The following is a 21,990-nucleotide window of genomic DNA, read 5'->3' as shown; positions in this document are numbered from 1 at the left end:
CCAAATGGGAAAGGTTATATTGTTCATTTGGAATAAGAACTGTTAAAATTTTTCAAATTCCTGGAGACTATCTATCTATCTATCTATCTATCTATATATATATATCTCAATACAACAATTAAGATTTGTGTGTAATATATTTTTATCACTGACTTGGAGATATGGAGGTTAATTTTAATATTAAACAGGATAACTAAATGGCATCTTTTTGAAATAAGTAATCCCCAACTGACCCTTTCTCTTATTTTAGGTAATTTATTCTCTCCTTAAAAAAAGCAATAATAATAAAAAATAACAACTCTCCTTTCAGTCTTTTTTTTCTTCTATATCTCAGTGCCATCTTCAATTTCTGAGGAAAGAATTTAAATAGCCCTTCCCTTTATTATGAAGAATTTTTGTCTCAACTCTGCCATCCAAGCGATTCTAAGCCTCTGCCTTCCTAAAGCCACTTAAAATGTTCTCCCAAACAAAAAACAGGAATCACCAATTTTAGGAACACAAAGAACTTGCACAAATAAATCAATTTAATTTTTCCAATTTTTTTGTAAGTGACTTTTAAAATCCTAATTCAGATTCTTAGATTAGACTTCAACCTGTTTTAATTTTCAAAGAAACAATGAAAAAATGTAAGAGAATAGAACTATTGAATTAATAGAAACATGGAATGCTAAAAAATAATAAATATAGAAGAATTCAAAAAGAACAGAAAAATAAACATAGTATACAAAATGGTAGAGACAAATCCAAACACATGAACTTAACTTTAAATGTAAAAGGCTATAGTTATGTCTGATTTAAATAACCATATACTGTTCACAAGATACACAGGAATAGAAATGGCCAACATGTACTTGAAAAGGCGCTCAACAGCATTAGCCATCCGGGAAATGCAAATCAAAACCACAATTAGTATTACCTCATATTTGTTAGCATAACTATTATAAAAATGATGAGAGACAAGTATTGGTAAGAGTGTGGAGAAAAGGGAACCCTTTTGGTAGAAATGTATATTGGTACAGACATTATGGAAATCAGTATGGAGGTTCCTAAAGAAATTAAAAATAGAACTACCATACGATCCAGCAATTCCTCTTCTAGGTGTGTACCGAATGACAATAAAATTACAACTTTGTAAAGATATCTGTACTCCCATGCTCATTGCAGTATTACTCACAATAGCCAGATATGAAAACAATTTAGGTGTCTACCAATGGATGAATGGATAAAGAAACTATAGTATATGTGTACAATGGCCTATTATTTAGCCTTAAAAAGTAGGAGATCCTACCATCTGCCACAACCTACATAGATGTGGAGGACATTATGCTAAGAAAAATAAGCCAGACACAAAAAGAAAAATATAACATGATCTTATTTACATCTGGAATCTTAAAAAAAAAGTCAAATATGTAGAGATAGAGAATAAATCAATTACCAGGGTCAGGGTAGAGTAGAAGAAATGAGATGTAGGTCAAAATATGCAAAGTAGCAAATATGTAGGATGAACAAGTTCAAGAGCCAATGTGCAGCATAAGGAATATAGTTAATAATAGTGTATTGTATTCAGCAATTTTGCTAGATGAGTAGATTATAGCTGCTCTTGCCTGAGGTGAGGATTGTGGGGGGAGAGGGTAGGGAATGGATAACTATGTGAGATGAATGATATATTACTTTGTTCCACTATAGTAACCATTTTACTATATATTATGTATTTTATAACATTATGTTATATGCCTTACATAAACACAATAAAATTTGTTTAAAAAATAAAGATGCTGAAAGTAAAAGAATGAGAAAAGTTAATAGTATATAAATATTTATCAAAATAAAGCTAACATAGTTTCACTAATAACAGACAAAATGATATTTAGGCTATTATATTTAATAACATTACTAGAGATAACAAAGGCTATTGATTTTGAAAGAAATTCCAATTAACCAAAAAAGTAATAAATGTTTTTGATGTGTCTGCAATTAATTATCATTTAAAAACATTAAAAATGCATATAGGTGTGGCAATAAAGAAAGACAACCCCAAATGAAAACAAACATGTGCTATTGATTCATAACTTGCTATAACAAGGTTAATAATCATCAACACTTGCCTTTGGTAGAGAATCAAAGGCTGTTTAGGAAGCAGGACAGCTTTATGCTGTATAAAATGAGAAGACTTTAGGTATTCTCTGATTAGAGGTTTGTAGAATGGAGAAGCTGGAAGTGGTTACTTAGAAGCAGGGATTCTTATGTGCTTGGTTAGGGGAGAATATTTGGCTCTGGTTGGTCCCGTTATGGAAACCACAAGGGGGTTTTGGTCTAGGTTCGGTTGCTCCTGGCACAGAATGACCAATTGCTGAGACAATGAGAATTGCCAAGGAAGAAAGGAAATTTTGATAAGAAAGATGTCTTGTCCAGAGACAGGAGAAGTAGTCTCAAATCCTTCTCCCTGGGCTTTGTAAAGAGGGGAAATGAACAAGGGGCGATGTGCTTTGGGGTAGATTGTGGGAAATGGCGAGTCTTGGCATTGGGAAGTCTGTGCAGGGGTCTGTGGAATATCAATTCTTTTGTCCTGAAGAAATTTTTCTATTTCTGTGAAAGGACTCAAAAGTTCAAGGGGTTAGTTAAAAGTTACAGGGTTCTGGTCACCAAGCCCTACCAGCCTGAGAATCTAGAACTTGAGAGGGAGAGGATTATAAAAAATAAGTTTCATTGAAATTTGTTCATAGAGCCAGTTACAGTCCTCTGTAGATGTGGGTTCAAAAAGAGAAAAGTTGGCAGTTGTTGACCTAGTTCTGATCATTTTGAGCCAACTGCTGCAGAAGTTGTAGGTTTGCTTAAAGGCTTCTTATGTGGATCAGAGTTCTGTTGCTTTATATGGTCTGTCCATTGTCCATTTGCATATTCAGTATCTCACAGAGACAGAATTATAATGAGAAATAGAAATCTATAATAATAATTGGAGGTTTCAGTGATTTCTTTCATTAAGTGATGAAACAAAAAGGTAAAATTAGTAAAACATAAAGAAAGTTTAAATACAGGATTATCAAATAGACTTAGTGGATATAGACTAAATTATAGATCATGACCAAAGAATATGAATTATTTTTTGCAAGCATACATTGAACATTTAAAGAAATTAATTAAATATCATGCCATGATTTCAACAAATTTCAGCACACTGAAATCATATAGACTATGTCTTCTTAACACAATGGAGGTAAATTAAAAATTGAAGAAAGTTATTTGAAAGACTTCCACATGATTTGAAATATAAGAATAACACTTTTTTGTAACTTCTTTTTTCTCTTTAGAGTCTGGGTCTTGCTCTGTTGCCCAAGTTGAAGTGCAGTGGCCCGATCATAGCTCATTGTAACCTCAAATTCCTGGCTCAACCAATCCTCCTTCCTCAGCCTCCAGGGTAACTGGGACTACAGGTGCGTGCCACCATGACTAGCTAATTGTTTTCTTTTTCGTTTGTTTGTTTGTTTGTTTGCAGAGACAGGATCTCTCTATGTTGCCCTGAATCGTCTCAAACTTTTGGCCTCGTGATTCTCCCACCTCAGCCTTCTTGGGCCATGTATGTACTTAACTAACAAGCATGAAGTGACCATTTTGCTTGATGGGGAAAAACTGGCCCACCAAGTACCTACTAAACACTTACATTCCACCCACAGTCTTCTGTTCCTGTTGCTACTCTGCCCTACAAAAGGCAAAATTAACCTCTTTCTGCATTGATCTCAACATTATGCCAACAGCTTACAAAAAGATGACTGCTGGGCTTGTGGTTTTATTACCTTTGTCCAACCTAGGATATGCCTTGGTGGGTATCACCAAGTTTATATTATAAATATTTATATTTATATCTTATATGTAGTTTTTATATTATATTATAATATTATATATAATATTATAATATAATATACATACTATATTATTATACATATTATATTATACATATACATATAATATACATATTATATTATATATAATACATTTTATATAATATATTAATGTCTGAGAAGAAAACATAGGAGATATAGGAGGTCAAATTTTGGGGAAGAGATGTCAATAATTAATTTCCAGATGTATACTGTCTCTGGTAAAACTAGAGAGTGAATAGAAGGCAACTGGATAAAAAATAAGAGATTAAGGCATGTTTCAGATAAAGAAACAAAAAAAACATCAATGTAATTAAGGCAAAAACCTTGAGAGAGTTAGAGGTGAGAGATAAAATTGGAAAGGTAGGTGGAGCCTGATCATGCAGGATCTACAAACATGAATTTGGTTTTAGTTTTTGTTGTGCAAATAATGAGGACTGTTAATGAAAATTATAAAGACAAATGGTGTGATTCGGCTTAAGAAAATGCTGCATTTCATCAAGTTACAGTTTGTAGTTAAAGAGTAGAAAAAGGTATGATCACTCAGAAATGATATTTAGTGTGAGAAGATAAGAGGGCTAGGCTGTAATATTAAGAATATTGTATTAAGATACAAAAAAAGAGCAAAATTCTGTATGTTGCCAGATGACTTATTAGAGTAATAGTGAAAGGATTAATGTTAAGTGGGCAAAAGTCACTTCTATTACAATGATAGGGAAGGAGAACTTCAAGAAATAATGTTTGAAGATACAATCTATGTGTGAATTTGATGACCAAAGGCAAAGGTTCTTTTGGTTTTCATTTTATCTGTATTATTGGAAACCAGGCCATATATACTGAAAGTGTGGGATTAAATAATGTTTGGAAGTATAAAGTGGCCAATGACTACAAATGGTCATAAGATTTATTTTTTCTGCTGGTGAAAATATTCTGAAATTAAATTTGGTGATGGTCACAAAACTCTGCAAACATAATAAAACCCACCAAATTGTAAAATTAAAACAGGTGAATTTTATGGCATATAAATGATCTCAAAAGAGATTTTAAAAAACAAAATTGTAGGGGCTATATTTGCCATATTTAATCCTGAAGTTAGAGTAGGTCAGATACTCAGCAAATATTTGTCAAATGTCTAAATGAAACCACTATATTATATTCAGCATCTCTTTCCTGCCTCACTCATCCATTCTTTTCTTTTCCTGCATACTGTCATAATTAATACTCGTGACTGGGCTCTACTCTTTATTTTAGGTTGGAATTAAATTAGGTTAATCAAAGGAATAAAGAATATGTTCTTGGTCTTTTCAGTTGCCTTCAAGACAGGTCCTGTTAAGTCTATGACAAATAAATTTGGACTCTTCTACTGAGGGATTGATAAATCTATAGGAAAAACTTGAGGAAATGTTCAGGTAAATTACTAGCCTCGAAATTATGTAGACTATCAATTGTCTCCAAGTATATGAAACACTTCTCCTGTACCAGTAATTCCGTAGGGATCTGCTCTTGTCAGATGTTTTTCTCGATTATCCATCGAGATTATCATGTTGAGGCTGCTATATATAGAAGCTACATCTTTGGGCTGCTTCTTGGCTCTGAATCAGTTTCTTGTATGAGCTAATCAGAATTGTTATGAAAGTAGAGAGAAGAGGAGAACAGGGGCTAGCCTGAGTGATCCCAATACAACTTTAAAGGGCATGAAACTCCTCCAAATATCCCTTTCCTGTTTTCTGATTGTCCTAGATTCAATGCAGGGAAAATAAACCTTTGAGAAGAGAGAATATCTATTCATTGTTCCCAATGGATGAAATGATGAAAGAGACACACTTTAGAAGGCCAGGATATTTTTTAAGGATATCATAGAGGTGAGGCTTATCTTTCAATTCCACAATAATTTACATTGCATGAGTTTCTCAGAAAAATGAAAATATGGATATAATTCTTGACATCTGAACTCACAAGTTGGGATTTTCAGGGAGATATTATCATAGATTATAAAGTGTGCTAGTACAAAAAAGTGCTTTGGGAATGAATGTGTACAGGGTTTTGTATTATATTCTCTTGTAATGTTTTATATTGTGTTTATGCATCCAACATGCATTTATTGAGAATCTTATAAGTTAAGGCTACTGGTATAGACACTGGGTTGTAAAATTCTCCACAGGTTATGTGATTACTGATGTATGTGTGGGGACTTTTGTTTATCCATATAAAATCATCTATTCTGTACTTTTCAGTCCAAACTTAGATTCTTCCTAATAGAAATTTGTTTATGTTCTTTTCCATTCGAATATATAAATATAAATATATTTATAATGTATATATATGTATATATTCAATTTCCAATCCCAGAAGTCATATATTCTTCATATTCCAGTCTAAGTGCCACTTACTTACTCAAAGAGTCTTTCCCTGATTCGACTTAATTTGGTCTTCTGCTATCATTTCTATAGAACTCATATTCCACTCATGGCTCTTTATTTCCTTATAATTTACTTCCTTATGGTTTGTTTTATTAACTAAATCATGGCGAAAAGCCATATATGTACTATTTGAGGTTTTCCACTAGAATAAACACAGGGTTAGTAAATACAGAAGCCTAGAAAATATTTTCTTAAGTTACTGACATTTGGAGAGTTTAATGTGTTATATGGTTCTGGTAAGCAATTGAAGGGATAACTCTGTATAAGTTTCCTTATGAATGCATATTATAATTACAAAGATTTGTTTGAGACATAAGAAAAGCAGATTCTCCCCAAGAGCTGATGGCAGTGCTACTTAGTAACCAAGGGCTACTCTACACCAAATAATTTGTAAAGACTTGAGTCTTTCTCTTCTTTAAACTTCTCATCCCCTGTCTCTGCATTTATTCCCGTCTTATGGGGATATCCTCAAGTGTTCTTTGCCATGGAGTCTGAGAAGAAGTATAAAGAAATGGGATTTATTTAATAATTGATATTTTGGACATAATTAGATCAATTTGCCAATCCAGGTACTGTGCATGTGTCAGAATGTGGGTTTCTGGATGAATAATTGAAGGGGCACAAGAAGGGCTCATCGCTATACTAAAATGATCTAAATTCAAAACACTGAAGATGAGAACATAGTGAGTGGGGTTAATAATAAGAAATATGCTATTCTTATGTCTATTTATACCTATCTATGGAGATAATAATTGATATATATACACATATATATTCTGATGGACACATAACATGCCTTATTTAAAGTATACATAATGAAAAAAGAAAAAAAAGCAATAATATGAAAGAAGTGACATAATAATACTTTATGTGTCACATTAGTCAAATATCCACCATGGCCAATGAAATCCAGAAGGCATAGAATATATTACTCCCATTTCAGAAACCACTCCAATGATGTCAGCATCACATCTCCATGTAGAAATATTCCATCTGATTTCCCACTCTTAACACAGGCAGTCTGGCAAATTATTAGTTTTCCAAATTTAATATGTAACTACTGAAGCTTGATTGCCTTGATTTTAACTTTTTTCCTCTTAAACAAGGATAATGATATCATTTATTTCTATTCCATAAGTCTTTTAGAATATGGGTAGTTCAATCTTCTACCAAAGCAACATTCCTTTCAGTAACTCCCTGGAAGTTTTACAGACCTCTCTGTCTGATCACCTTGGGTCATGGAAAATTCACTCACTTGAGCGTGCTGACTGAGAAATCAAAGGGAGAGCATTCAAATCCTGTGTTATCCAGAATAGTGTCTGCTTATTACTGATGTGAAAGCAACCATGGAAAGACAAAAACCCAAGGTGGCTTTGAAAGACACTTTTATGTCCAGAGAAGTAATATACTTCATTATTCACTTTGGGGAAACTGAAGGACGCTCTTCTTAGGCTTCAGTGTATCTGTAGTCATAAATCTATAGGTACAATGTTAACTGTGCACCTATTCAAAACTGACTTCAACACCTTTGGTAAAACAGTGATTATGTTACAGATCAAATTTTCCAACTAGTTCTAATAGTGGGGAGTACAAAGAAAAAATAAATAAGGTACTATGTGATAAATTATATTAGTATGGATTTATAATGAGCAACAGATGAAAATATAGCTAGCAAAGTTATGTACAAGAGATTTGAAACTTATATAATTGATAAAAAAACAAGGTGCCTTTTAGAAATTACTGATAGAAGAAAATGAAGCAGATAAGTTCAGAATATTCTCAAGATAATTATTGATGTAATTTATAGTTTTCTAAAATAGGCAGAGGAAAAAGTGAAGGCATGAAGATGCTGATAATGTGAAAGAAATTGACCTCATCTTCTACCACTTTCTACCTTAGTAAGCTTGAAAAGCCTGGGATTCTTGACTGTTTCTTCCTGCTCCATTACAATTTTCCAGGCTATTTTCATACCAAAAATGTTTGATATTACAGGCTCTGAACAGTTTGAGCTCCATTGTTCAGATATTATTTCAAATGTGGCATTCTCATCACCCAAGCATACCAGTCACTATTTATTGTATTATGATGGTTCTCTTGTAGAGTGCAACCTCCATGAGAAGGATATCTGAGCTGTCGATTTCTTTATTCTCAGTGCCATGATTTGTCACACAGCAACTACTCATTACATACTTAATTGTTGAATTAAATAGAAATATGACTAGAGAGGAAATCTTCTTATGGAAAATAAATGGAGAAGGTGATTTATATGTCCCTGTGATAATGTGAAATGTTAAAATAATCATCTTTCTGTACATTTAAACCAATATTTGGTATGCTGTTGTTAATTTTATTAATCTGGCCCTAAATACACTAGATTATGCATTTGAATTGTTTCCAACAACAGGTATTTAAGGATCCTCTTGAACAAAATCTCCATGTTTTTTAGCATCTGCTTGTGATCATATTGTCATAGCAACATTATTTTCCGAAGAACTGATAGAAAGCAAGAGGAACAAAAAAATGCCTCCTCTCAACACTTCTCGCCCCTCCCCCGTCACCTTCTTTCTGCTGGGCATCCCAGGACTAGAGCACCTGCACGCCTGGATTGGGATCCCCTTCTGCTCCATGTACGTGGTGGCCGTGGTGGGCAACGTGACCATCCTGGCCGTGGTGAGGGCGGAGCGCAGCCTCCACGAGCCTATGTTCCTGTTTCTGTGCATGCTCTCAGGCACCGACCTGGTCCTCTCCACATCTACACTGCCCCGTATGCTCTGCCTCTTCTGGCTCGGAGCCCGTGACATCGCCTTTGATGCGTGCCTGGCCCAGATGTTCTTCATCCACAGCTTTACTGCCATGGAGTCGGGTTTCTTCCTGGCCATGGCCATTGACCGTTATGTGGCCATCTGTGACCCACTGCATCATGCCACCATTCTCACCCGTACCCGCATTGCCAAAATGGGAGCTGCTGTGCTACTTAGGGGAGTGGCCTTCTTTTCTCCACATCCCATCTTGCTCAAGCAGCTGCCCTACTGCAGAACTCGAGTCATTGCCCACACCTACTGTGAGTTCATGGCTGTGGTGAAGCTGGCATGTGTGGACACAGGAGCCACTAAGCGCTACAGCCTCAGTGTGGCCTCTGTCATTGGATGCTGTGATGGATTTTTCATTGCTGTCTCTTATGTTCTAATCCTCCGTGCAGTCTTTCGTCTTCCATCACGGGAAGCAAGTCTTAAAGCTCTGGGCACATGTGGCTCCCATGTCTGTGTCATCCTCGTTTTCTACTCCACAGCTGTCTTTACCTTCCTGACCCACCGCTTTGGCCACAATGTGGCTCCCCAAATTCATATCTTCATTGCCAATATGTACCTTCTGGTACCACCCTTTCTTAACCCCATTGTTTATGGTATTAGGACCAAGAAAATTCGAGACCATGTCATTAATTCTCTAAGGGTGAAAATTGCCTGATTTTGCTGATATTGTTTGCAGAGATGGTAACAGAATCAGAAGGGAAAAGGGTAAATGATTGATCCTTTTCTCATAACTGACATTAATTTTTCTCCTACAGAAAATCAGACATTTTATCAAAATTTTCCTAGGGAAGAATGACTATATATAATATAGATTTCTCCATTCTAGTGAAACTGGTAGGTGCAATATATTTTGTGTACACCTAGGCTTTAGAAAGCTTACTTAGAACTTGATGAATGGGAAAGTAATATCCTTCTGCTCCTTCCTGCTACAGAGCCGTAGTATAACTGGGAATAGTAGTTTACTTTCAAATAAGAAGTGATTCAAAAGGAGACGAAATCCATGAAAATCTGAAAAAAAAAAATCCCATGAAGAATTTTCTACTGAAAAATTGATAACCACTGTTAATGATAATTGTCACAGAAGAAGCAATATAACCGGCTTAATGTCCTCTGAATATATCAAATACTCTTGCATGCATTCACAAGAATTGACACACAGGAAAAACTGTCAAACAGTAAATGTGGAATAGTTCAACATTGCAATAACCAACTCAATACATCTTTATATACCCTACTGTTCATAGAATATTCTCAGTCCACCAAAAGTAATTTGTGCCTGCTATTGGTTTATTACCTGAACTAGCATAGAACCTCTTTAAACCTTCATCACTGAGTCTTCTGAAAGCAAGAATAACTTTATACTTCATACAACATACTTGGGAGTTTGTCCAGAGTTTATTCAGGCCTTTGGACTTGATTCAAATATGCTAGGTCTTGCAGAAGGGTCGCTTGAGCCCAGTTGCATGTGTTCGGGGCAGGAGAAACTTCCCCTTTCCCCTGATGCTGAAAGATCAACTCACAATTAAGACAGATTAATAAAAGGATGAAGTTTATTTACTGTGCACAAGGGGAGAATCACTGAGTGATTACCCAGTATCCCAATGGGATCCATATATTTTTATACCTGTCTTTTAGAGGGGAAGGGTTGATGACAAGTATAGTCAATTCTGTTTAGGGGCAGTAAATGGTTGCTAGGGAGGAGGAATAGGTACTTGGGAGAATGAATGGATGTGGGGCAGCCTGTTGATGTGTAAATTAACCTCAGAGACAGGGATTACTTTTAAAATGATTTGAGCCAGGGCTGGGTGCATTCTTGGTTTTCTTCCTGCAATATTTTGAGATAGCAGGAAAGGGAAGAGAAGTCCATTTTTCTTTTGATGGGTCCATCTGGATATGCATATAGAGGAAAGCCCCTTCCAAGGGCCTGTTAATCTAAGGGTTTTTAATTCAAAATACTCTTTATACCAAAAAGGTCATATTTTGGAGTGAAATTTTCTGAGCCCCTTCAGATGCTGCAGTGAGCTTGATGATGGTGTCACTGCATTTCAGGCTGGATGGCAGAGCAAAACCTCAACTCTCTCTTTTTTTAAATTTTTCTTTATATATACATATATATATATACACACACACATGCATATATATATTATTTCAGAGTATTACAGGGATACAAACACTTTGGTTACATAAATTGCCTTTGCACTGCCAGAATCAGAGCTACAAGGGAGCCCATTCCCCAGACAGCAGGCACCATACCAGTTAGGTGTGAGTTTGCCTATCCCCCTCCCCCACCTGCCCAATACTTGATGAATGTTACTTCCATATGTGTGCATAAGTTTTGATTGATTAGTACCAATTTAATGGTGAGTACATGTGGTGTTTGCTTTTCCATTCTTGTGATACCTCACTTAGAAAAATGGGCTCCAGCTTCATCCAAGATAATACAAGAGGTAGTTCACTATTTATTTTTATGGCTGAGTAGTAGTCCATGGTATACATATAACACATTTTATTAATGCACTCATGTATTGATGGGCACTTGGGTTGTTTCCACCTCTTTGCAATTGTGAATTTTGCTGCTATAAACATTCGAGTGTAGATGTCTTTTTTATAGAATCTTTTTTTTCCTTTGGGTAAATAGCCCGTAGTGGGATTGCTGGATCAAATGGTAGTTCTACTTTCAGATCTTTGAGGTATTTCCATACTACTTTCCATAGAGGTTGGACTAGTTTGCAGTCCCCCCAGCAGTGTATGAGTGTTTCTATCTCTACACATCCTTGCTAACATTTGTTGTTTTGGGACTTTTTGATAAAAGCTATTCTCACTGAAGTTAAATGACATCTCATTGTGGTTTTGATTTGCATTTCTCTGATGACTAGAGATATTGATCATTTTTTCATATATTTATTGGCCACTAGTCTATCTTCTTTTGAAAAGTTTCTGTTCATATTGTCTACTTTTTAATGGGGTTGTTTGATTTTTTCTTGCTGATTTTCCTGAGTTCTATTTAGATTCTGGTTATCAATACTTTATAGCATGTAAATATTTTCTCCCATTCCTAAGGTTGTTATTCGCTCTAATGATAGATTCTTTGGCTTTGCAGAAGCTTTTTAATTTGATTAGGTCCTATTTATTTATTTTTTTTATTTCTGTGATCACTTTTGGGATCTTCGTAATAAGTTCTTTGCCAAGGCCAATGTCTATAAGAGTTTTTCCAACATTTTCTTCTAGAATTCTTATGGTTTCATGCCTTACATTTAAGTTTAAGGCCTCATCTCTTAAAAAACATGCTGGTCTTCAAATAGTACTTGCTATCACCTTTTGTTACAGAAGAAAGTCTAGTATTACAAATAACTCAATTTAAATTTTTGGGTGATTATGCTACTGACAATATTAAAATAAAATTATTAAAGAGAATATAAATATTTTTACTAGAAAAGTATGAACATTTCCACCTTAAAAATGTGACTCCTTCCTTCAATTCTTGACTAAGACAAAGTGGTTATTATTCTAGAGTTACTCAATAAATACATGCTCAATTTCATTGATTTTCTTTTCTACTGGTTTATAATTTGTAAAATATTTTCACCATCTTTCTTTTTTCTCTATTTACTTTCTATTTAATCTAGAGGCTTCTTAAAGGTAAATATGTGAGCTTCCTTTTTATACCCCTCTTTCTTAAATTTTATTAACATTCAAGATTACCATTGTTGAAGTTTTTAGCATTTCCCACAAGGACTACTCACCTGTTTCCACTGAAATTTTCAAGGCATTAGCTTTTAAATACATTATTGTTCATAGAATATTTTATGTCCACCAAGAGTAAATTGTGCTTACTATCTCCAACGCATCCTCTATATTCAGATCGTAGTTATCTTCCTAAAAAGTAAATAATAATAATAATAATATAAAACAAAAACTAATAATCTTTGATGTATCAGACCCATGCAATATTCAGGAGGGCAAAGCAAAGCTTTATGAGTTACCTTTTCTTATTCATCTTAATGTTTCTCTTCCACATCCCTTGCACTATTTGTCATATCCATGAAGACTTATATCTGCATTCAAATAACAGATCTCTTCATATCTTCACGACTTAGCTTAGAATGTTCCTCTGTGCCCCATATTCTTTCTTATCTGGAAAGAACTAGTTATTCTTCAAGATATAACTCTTGTTTAAATTCCCCCACCTTGGCTGAAAGGTTACTTCCTCAAGAAATACTAATAAAATGTCTTCCTATCACTGTTGTAAAAAATGTCATGAGATATTTACACTTAAATATTATTATTCATTTTTTTTGCCAATTCAAATGCTAGTGTAGTTAGAAGTTAAGTGAACTATCCCTAAAGACAGAGTGCCTGGGTTCATTATTCGTCTTTGTTACATACTATTTGGGTATTCATAGGCCAGTTGCTGAAACTTTCCAGGCCTTGCTGTCACAGTCAATAAAAGGAAGAACATACAATTTCCTTCCCCTAGAGTTTTAAGTATTAAAGAAGTGAAAGCATATAAGACATTTACAACAGTGCACACTGTAAGCCCTTAATAAGTAAATATCAGTTAAGAACATGTATTATCATAACAAATATAATTTTGTATGTTTTATTATATACCAGGTGGGATATATATATATGTAATTTAAATTTTATAATTATCACAGTAATCACCAGAGTAAGCGTTAGTCTCTGAATTTAGAGCTGAGAAATTTGGACTCAGAGAGATTAAATAATTTACCGACAGTCACATATTGATTAAGTGGTTCAGTCTGGATTTAAATAACAACAAAAATACTTAATTCCATATTTAGGGACTGTCTTTATTTACTTCTTATCCCTAACACTTCTCAATATTCAATGCAAACATGTATTCAATGAATGCTTTCTAAAGGAATGAATGAAGCCATGTTTGGAGTCACTTGTCATATATTTTAGAACCCCTAATCAGGTGATAGTTATAATTAAGATGTGAATTATACCATAAGAATATTTTAAAAGAAGTTTTCTTAATCTAATGGAGAAAAATGACAATGACAGTAGGGACAGATATCTCTCAGGCTAGAGAGAAGAGAATGCTCTAGGAAAATGCAGAACTTTAAGACTTATACCATTATGTTGGATGTTTCCTGAAGATGACTGGCCATCTATGGACCCTTAGGTTATATATATGTTTTCTTATTTGGAGATACCATTAATCATGGAGTTTAATTATATTTTCTGATATGTATCAAGGTTGTTTACATATTAGGTTTGGAAATATGAGCTATAGAGTTAGCACTTACATGTTATCTACCAATGGATATTAAATTGGAAATGTTCAACATCAACAACAAAACTAAATTCTTAAAATCCTTGCATTAAATTCTAATTCAAAGGGAAGATATTCAGCTTTTTCATATGTTAATATAACAAATATGTATTTATTGAGTGACTAAAATGTGCCAGATTTTGCTAGACTCTGAGGAAAGCTGAGCAAAAGAGAAGTCCAGACCTCAGGGAGCTTACCTTCATGTGAAGATGACCTAATATAATCAAGTGATATTCAAATGCATAATTACATTGAGTATCACCTGCTATCAATGAGAAATGTGAGTTTCTATAAGTGCACATAATATTAATAACATGAGCTCATGGTGCATTCTGGAGGAATCAAGAAAATATTTAAAAATGATATTTAGTTGAGTGGTGAATGAGAGTTAACTAGCTAAGGAAAGAGAGGTCATGAATGGGGTGGTGATGTTACAGGGAGAGAGAACAAGATGTATAAATACTGGTGGATCTTAAGATAGGATGGGGTTTCAAACCTCAAAGAACAGAAGGAAGTCCACTGTGTGGGCTGGAGTACAGAGAGTGAACTGAAATGGCTTGAATAAAGCTGGAGTAGTAGTATGCAGGGTTGGGAAGAACATGCTGAGGATTCTCAATTCAGTCATCCTAATAAAAGGAAGACAATAAGTTTTATGTGCAGGAGTGATATGACTAGGTTGTATTTTAAAAAGATATTAATCAGCCTTAAAACAGAAGGAGACCCTACCTTTTGTGACAACATGTATGAACCTGGAGAACAGTATGCTAAATTAAAATAAACCAGGCAGAGAAAAAAAAATGCTGATGTGATCTTACTTATATGTGAAACCTAAAAATTTTTTGAATATACAAAAACAGAGCAGATAGGTAGTTAACAGGGGTGGGGGCAGGAGGAATAGGGTAGGACAAAAGGTACAAAATTACAGATATGTAGGGTAAATAAGTCTAGAGATCTAATATACAGCTTGAGAAATACACAGGCATTCCCTGAGTTAGGAAAAAGATACATTGCTGAGAATGTCTTTAGGTAGGATTTGTATATAACTCAGATCCCTGATGAACACCACATATAAGATAATAATAATAATAAATATGATAATGGTTCATATGTGGTGGTTATAATACATTATAATACAATAATAATAATAATAACAATATTCCTGCAGTGTAATAATAAATTACAGAAACTATTGTGCTTTTTCTTTTAATTCCTAGGCTAATAGGAACATTATGTTTATTTTGATCTTCTAGCCAAATCAATAATAACTTTTCCATTTCAGTAATTAATCCACTACACTGTTTAGTAATAATTGATGCTTTCATTGGGGCACTGCCTTTCACATGTTCTGTTGTTCTCACTTAACCTTTATAATTGTTCCAATAGTCCAGTGACTGAAGCCCAGGGCTTTCTTGATAAGGACGGAGTCTGGCCTTTCTTCAAACGATTATTTTTACTTTCATTTTCATTGTAATCAACTTTCTCTTTGCTGCAAGCTCAACTGGACTTGCAGTGGACTTTCACTTTGGAAACATGGTCATAAGGGTGAAGACAGACTCACAAAATGAAATAAAAAGTAAAGGTGAAAGTGATACTGTGCTTAAGCAACCACATAAAAAATGAGACTAGCCAATGGCATATAGATGCTATGCCAACAAGCTGCTTATGCCATGCAGGTTTGTTTATGTGTACAGAATAAACTAGTTCCCAAATTATTAATTTAATTGCTTAATTATAAATTATCCTTACGTGGAGCCTTGGCAGCCTATTCGTAGGTACAGAACACCATAAGTAGGGTCTTCTGTAACTGTGAAGCTGCCTGTAGTTAATAATATGATATTATATAATGGAAATTTGCCAAAAGTAGATTTTAGTTGCTCTTACCACAACTAAAGAAACCGTGAGATGATGGATATGTTAATTTGCTTGAATGTAGTAACTGTTTCACTGTGTGTATCAAAACATCATGTGGTACACCTTAACTATATACAGTAAAAATATGTGGTATATCCATGAAAATAGATTGTTGTGGCTGCAGTGTGGTCAATGGGATTGAGATAAAGAATGCAGTAGACCTTTTAATAAACTATGGTAGTTTAATAGGTCAATAGTGTAATATTGGTCAAGGATAATAACTTGATTCCGATTGGCCATGATGGAAAGAATTAAATTGATTTGAGTACCTTGATTATACTTTAGGATGTGGGACTTGGCTTAATGAAGACTTTGATAAACTCACAGGTTACACATCTGTCACTCATGAATCCAGAATGGATGATTGATGAAAAAACATGTGTATGTATATGTGAGTGTGTGTGTGTGTGTGTGCCTGCACATTTAATCATATGTAAATATTTGAAGGCCCACAATTTGCAAGGCACTGGGTAAATAATAGTGAACAAACAGAGCCTCAATCACCATCTTCAGGACGTTTACATTTCACCATTTTCTCTAACAAAAGAGTTTACATCATTTTCTCCCCCTCCTTTATGTCTACTCACAAGTCTAGCTTATTTCCACTGAGTCTTTCTGAAACTCAGTCTCTCCTCAACCTAGTATTGCACAATATTTTTTTTTTCTAGAGCCTCTCTCTCATTTCCATTCCCCTCTCTGTTCCTTTTTCCATTCTTATTTACCAAACAATGGTCTTAATTTACTCAATTGATATTTTACTTATGTTTTCCAGGTTTTGTAGATCCTAATTCCATCTAAGAAATCAAGACTCTTAATTTCAGTGTAGGTTTTACTTACGGAAACTGCAAGGATACTAGAAATGAAAAAAATGTATGTATATTGATTTTGAAGCAAACTATAGCAATTTACATATAAGTATAGCTGCATGCAACTCCACCTGGACTGTAATCTCTCCTGTACTTCAGACTTTCTTTAATTTCCATCCTCAATTATTTCTCAGGCCCTACTCCTTTTTCTAGGGTTCCTAAACCATCCCATCTCACCTCCTGCAGCACACCAACCACCAGCAGTTTTACATCTGCTCTATCCACATGTGTTATCCTCAATGATTGACTCTAAGATTTGTTCCCCAGACCATTCAAGCTAAGAAAAACAGGTTGGATGACAGAGAGGCCACTAGGGACCCAGGAGAGCTGGACAAGCCAGCATAAGTCTGCCTCAGGCTCACACGCTCCATCTTATTCTGGAGATCAACACATCTTCCTCATATCTCAAGTGGACTTTGCTACTCCCAGGGCCGTTGTGAGTAGACTCACAACTGTTTGCAGGTACTACTCCAGGAAAAAGGGAGAAAGGGAGGGGGAAAAGACTAGAAAATTCTGAGATGCAAAAAGTCATGTAGGAGAAAGAGATTCTCAAATCTTTTCAACCAAATACCATAATCACTAACCCTTATAAGGCCACGGTTAGATTCTGCAATTTTTGGAATGAACAATGACATTCTCTATAAAATCATAAATTTCTAATTTTTATGCCTGGGTTGATGTTGCTTTTACTTATAGTTAATGTTTATGTGGTTGCTGCTGGCAATTGTTCCTGATACCTCAGACCAAACCTTACCATATTGCGTAAAGTTCTAATAATTTCCTAATGCTATCACCACATAGAGAATTTTTATCTGCAGTATTCCTAAAAGATGATCATTCAGTTTCTACCTGAAAACTTCCACCTATAGGGAGCTTCTTGTTTCACATGGCTGTCTTTTCTGTTTGGAAGCATTTCTTTGTGATAAGATCCTTTCCTCTATTGAGTTAAAATATATAATTTTATATATATTTTTTACCAACCTTTATATGGTTAGGTATCTACCCTGTTGACACTAAATGTTTTTTTCCTTTGACACATAATGAATCTAAAAATACTTGAGGACAAAATTACCAGGAACATCAAATATTTCTTCTTAAGGTATAATTTAAGGCTATTTGTTTTCCTAGTCACAGACCTTTCCAAGAAACAAACAAAATAAAATGAACATTATTTTTTGCAATTCATACTTTGAACTTTGTACTTTATAGAAAATTAAGAAAATCTGAATTTCTAGAGCACCAAGATATTCAAAGAATTATGCTGGGAATATGTATATATTCTACAATACTGGAATTTTATGGTGGGTTTTGTCCTCATTACAAACTTTGCAAGATATGCCTCATTTCATATTTTGAGATAAGGAAATGATGCCCAAGCCTTAAGTAACTTGGTCAAGTCACACAGAATAAGTGGCAGGGGTGAGATTGTATCCCAGATATGTGTTATCTCAAAGACCTTGCTATTTTCACTACACTAAGTTAGTTACCTTCCAGGAGACCTGCCTATCATTCATCTGTGGTGTGCCTTTTACCAAATGCAGTAGACATATGAAATACTTATATCTGGATAACTCAAATGATGATGTGTGAATGCTACAGAAATATTTTTTCATATATGACACCCTATTTTGGATTCTTAACATGTTTAGAGTAAGGTAATTAAAAAACTTCATTCACAGTTTATATTACCTAAGCTTAATTCTGTTTTTATTTTTGTATTAAAGGCTGAGATTATGGCTGAAATAAAAACATTTAATTATTTAGAGAAAATTTTAAAATAGTGCATTGGCATTACAAATAAACTGTGAGCATACTAAATAAGGATTTGGGATTAAATTGATCTAGATATAAGTAAAAAATCCTAATAAAAGTTCATCAACTAAGCAAACTAATAAACACAATGTTAATATTATACTATACCTTTATTTTGAAGCAACTTTGTAGTACACTTTTTCATTTTAAGCTTTTATTGAAATTTCTTTTTTTCTGTGACTGTTTTTTATAAATATAGAGTTGGAATGTTTCCAACAAAATCTGGAGTCTAAACCTTAATAGTGAAATTTAATTGCAATTGTATTATTAACAAAAGATAATATTTCCATAGACTTAATTTTGTATTATTATGTGTTTGGCTTATGATTTTTTAATATGATTAGTAAGTATATTCTTTAATCTATGATCTTCATCAAGTAATTTGTAAATTTATAAATATGTATTTCTATTCAGAATAGTTATATAGGTTAAAATATTTAACAAATATAATAAAGCCTTATTTCTATAGAAATATATTACCATTAAATCGCAAACTATCTCCCCATTAAAAAACACACAAATACACATATATACTGAAAACCATTTATTTTCTTTTAACCATACCCACTCCTCAACCTGGCTTTATTGAGTAATCTGGAAATTTAATGCTAAATTATTACCTATTGAGGCATTTTAGATTCTACTTATATCATCCAAAACATCTGTATTCCTACAGAGTACCATCATGTTTTCAAGTATAAGATTGGCAGATTTCTCAGATCCTCTATCAAAATCATGAATTTGTAACTAAGCATTCCAGGGAAGAATCCCAGAGCACCAAGACTAACCCCACAAACTGAGGACCCTGGTATAGTTAAATTGAGATTCCTTATCTTAAGTGCAAACTGTGTCTTCTGGCTTGTTCATACCCTCAACTCTGTCCTGTAATGTTGAAAACGTCCTACAGTCTACGAAAAAAAAATTCTAGAGAATTGCAAAATTGAATATTAAACAGGATCAGAGCCACAGGAGAATCTAATGGAAGTGATATGTCTTTACGGGTAATTTATCCTCGAGATTGCTGCTCACTTTTGCAGAGGAAACAGTTTAGGATTATCTCCCTCCCTAACCCCAAGTAGCTGAAGCATTCATTTGATCATTAGTTTACATAATATAATCCTGGTTATCACCATAAAGTAGTGTAATGATCAGCTTTTTGTTGGTTGTAAATAATGCAATGACATCAAAATGTCCCTTGTTCTTTTCCCCGTAGGAATCAGACCTTGAGGATCTCAAGTTAGGGATGTCTTCTTGCAATAATTCCATTCCTCAGCCCTTGATATTTGTCCTGGCTGGAATTCCTGGACTGGAATCTTTCCATGGCTGGTTCTCTGTGCCTTTTTTCTTGGTATTTGTCATTACAGTCATTTGCAATGCCACCATCTTATGTATTATCCAGCTGGAGAAGAGTCTTCATGAGCCCATGTTTCTCTTCCTGGCCATGCTATCAGTCATTGACCTGTGCCTGGTCAGTGTTACTGTGCCCCGTATGCTGGGTATCTTCTGGATGAATGCCAAGGAAATCAGCTTCAATGCCTGCCTCACACAGATGTTTTTCATCCCTTCCTTTTATGTCATGGAGTCTGGGATTCTCCTGGCCATGGCTTTTGACAGATTTGTGGCTATCTGGTACCCTTTGAGGTATAGAACCATTCTTTCTAACAACATGCTTGTGAAGATGGCACTAGCTATCCTGGCAAGGACAGTGGCAGTGCTGACCCCGGCACCCATCCTGGCACAAAGACTGGAAAGCTTCCAAACCCACATAATTGCTTACTCCTACTGTGCGTACATGGCTGTGGTACTGATAGCCTGTGGAGACATCTCTGACCACACTGTGTATGGAATCATGGTTATTGTAGCATCTGTGGGATTTGATTTGTTTTTTATCATTCTGTCATATGGACTTATCCTCTATGCTGTCTTTCAGATACGGTCTTGGGATGCACGGGGCAAAGCTCTTAGCACATGTGGCTCTCATCTTTGTGTCATTGGTCTCTTTTATTCTCCTGTTGTCTTTTCTGTTCTGGCCCAGATTTTAGGCTACCGTATGGCTCCCCATCTGCAGATCATCATTGACAATCTCTACTTCCTGGTGCCTCCCATGGTCAACCCCTTAATTTATGGGGCCCAGACCAAGCAAATGCGAGAGTGGGTACTGCGAATCCTTCGCTGTCATGGAGACTGAGGTTGATACCTTTGATAAACAGGACACTTGGGCATGTGGAGCTGGAAGTCAAGTTAGTTTGGAGTTAGAGATAAGTTCTTCCAGGTCCAGGCTTCATGGGGAAAGGAATAACTAAGACATAAGAATGTAGTCAGTGTGGGAATGTAACTAGGAAATGTTCTTTCAGTCAGGGTGCAATTGTTTTGAAACCCTCATAGCCAGAACTCTCCCCAAATGCTTATGCAAGTAATAAAATACCAGAATATTTTATTGTTAATTTCATTATTTTTCTAATTACATCACATCATGTAAATTGGAAACACATTTTGAAATGAGGTAAAAATGCAATTAGGCATATACATTCAAGATATATGGGCAAAAATCATTGTACAAAAATGTTTGATGATTTAATTATCTTTTCCATACTTAGGTTTTAGCTATTTTGTTGACACAAAAAATATATTATGGAAAATAATCCTAACAGATATAAATGTACATAAATATCCATAACATAAAGATAAAAATGAGTAATGAGCTTCCATTCTTTGTCTAAAGAGTTTAAAAAGGAAAAAGACCCCTCATCTTTAGCAATGTATAATAGATTAGACCTGTGAGGTAGGTGTTTTACAAATTTAAAAAAATATGTAACAGCTTTTTTTTCTCTACCTTTACTTTTTCCTTTTCACCTACCTGACTTAAACCATATATTAATTAAAAAAAATATTTTTTAAACATCAACATTTGAACCAATGGACATAAATGTGTAAATCATGTCCATCTTTCCATCTCTAATGCTTATAGCTTAGATATTCCTGGATCTACCTACA

At 34.6% G+C, this 21,990-nt stretch overlaps 2 protein-coding genes across 2 annotated transcripts; both read left to right on the top strand.

Moving 5' to 3' along the window:
• Positions 1 to 8,815: 8,815 nt before the first annotated feature.
• On the top strand, positions 8,816 to 9,760 carry LOC123641941 (olfactory receptor 52M1-like). The gene has a single exon (XM_045556886.1). The coding sequence runs from the start codon at positions 8,816 to 8,818 to the stop codon at positions 9,758 to 9,760; it is 945 nt and encodes a 314-aa protein (XP_045412842.1).
• Positions 9,761 to 20,239: 10,479 nt separating this feature from the next.
• On the top strand, positions 20,240 to 21,184 carry LOC123642190 (olfactory receptor 52K1-like). Its single transcript, XM_045557092.1, has one exon. The coding sequence runs from the start codon at positions 20,240 to 20,242 to the stop codon at positions 21,182 to 21,184; it is 945 nt and encodes a 314-aa protein (XP_045413048.1).
• Positions 21,185 to 21,990: the final 806 nt, after the last annotated feature.

This window comes from Lemur catta, chromosome 7 (genome assembly GCF_020740605.2).
Source record: "Lemur catta isolate mLemCat1 chromosome 7, mLemCat1.pri, whole genome shotgun sequence".
NCBI classification, from domain to species: Eukaryota; Metazoa; Chordata; class Mammalia; order Primates; family Lemuridae; genus Lemur; species Lemur catta.
Note: the sequence above shows the minus strand (reverse complement) of the source record. Positions and strands in the feature narration are given on the sequence as shown.

Bases quoted from the DNA above. Each gene is read 5' to 3' on its own strand.
- LOC123641941 (XM_045556886.1), top strand. From the start codon at position 8,816: ATGCCTCCTCTCAACACTTCTCGCCCCTCCCCCGTCACCTTCTTTCTG.
- LOC123642190 (XM_045557092.1), top strand. From the start codon at position 20,240: ATGTCTTCTTGCAATAATTCCATTCCTCAGCCCTTGATATTTGTCCTG.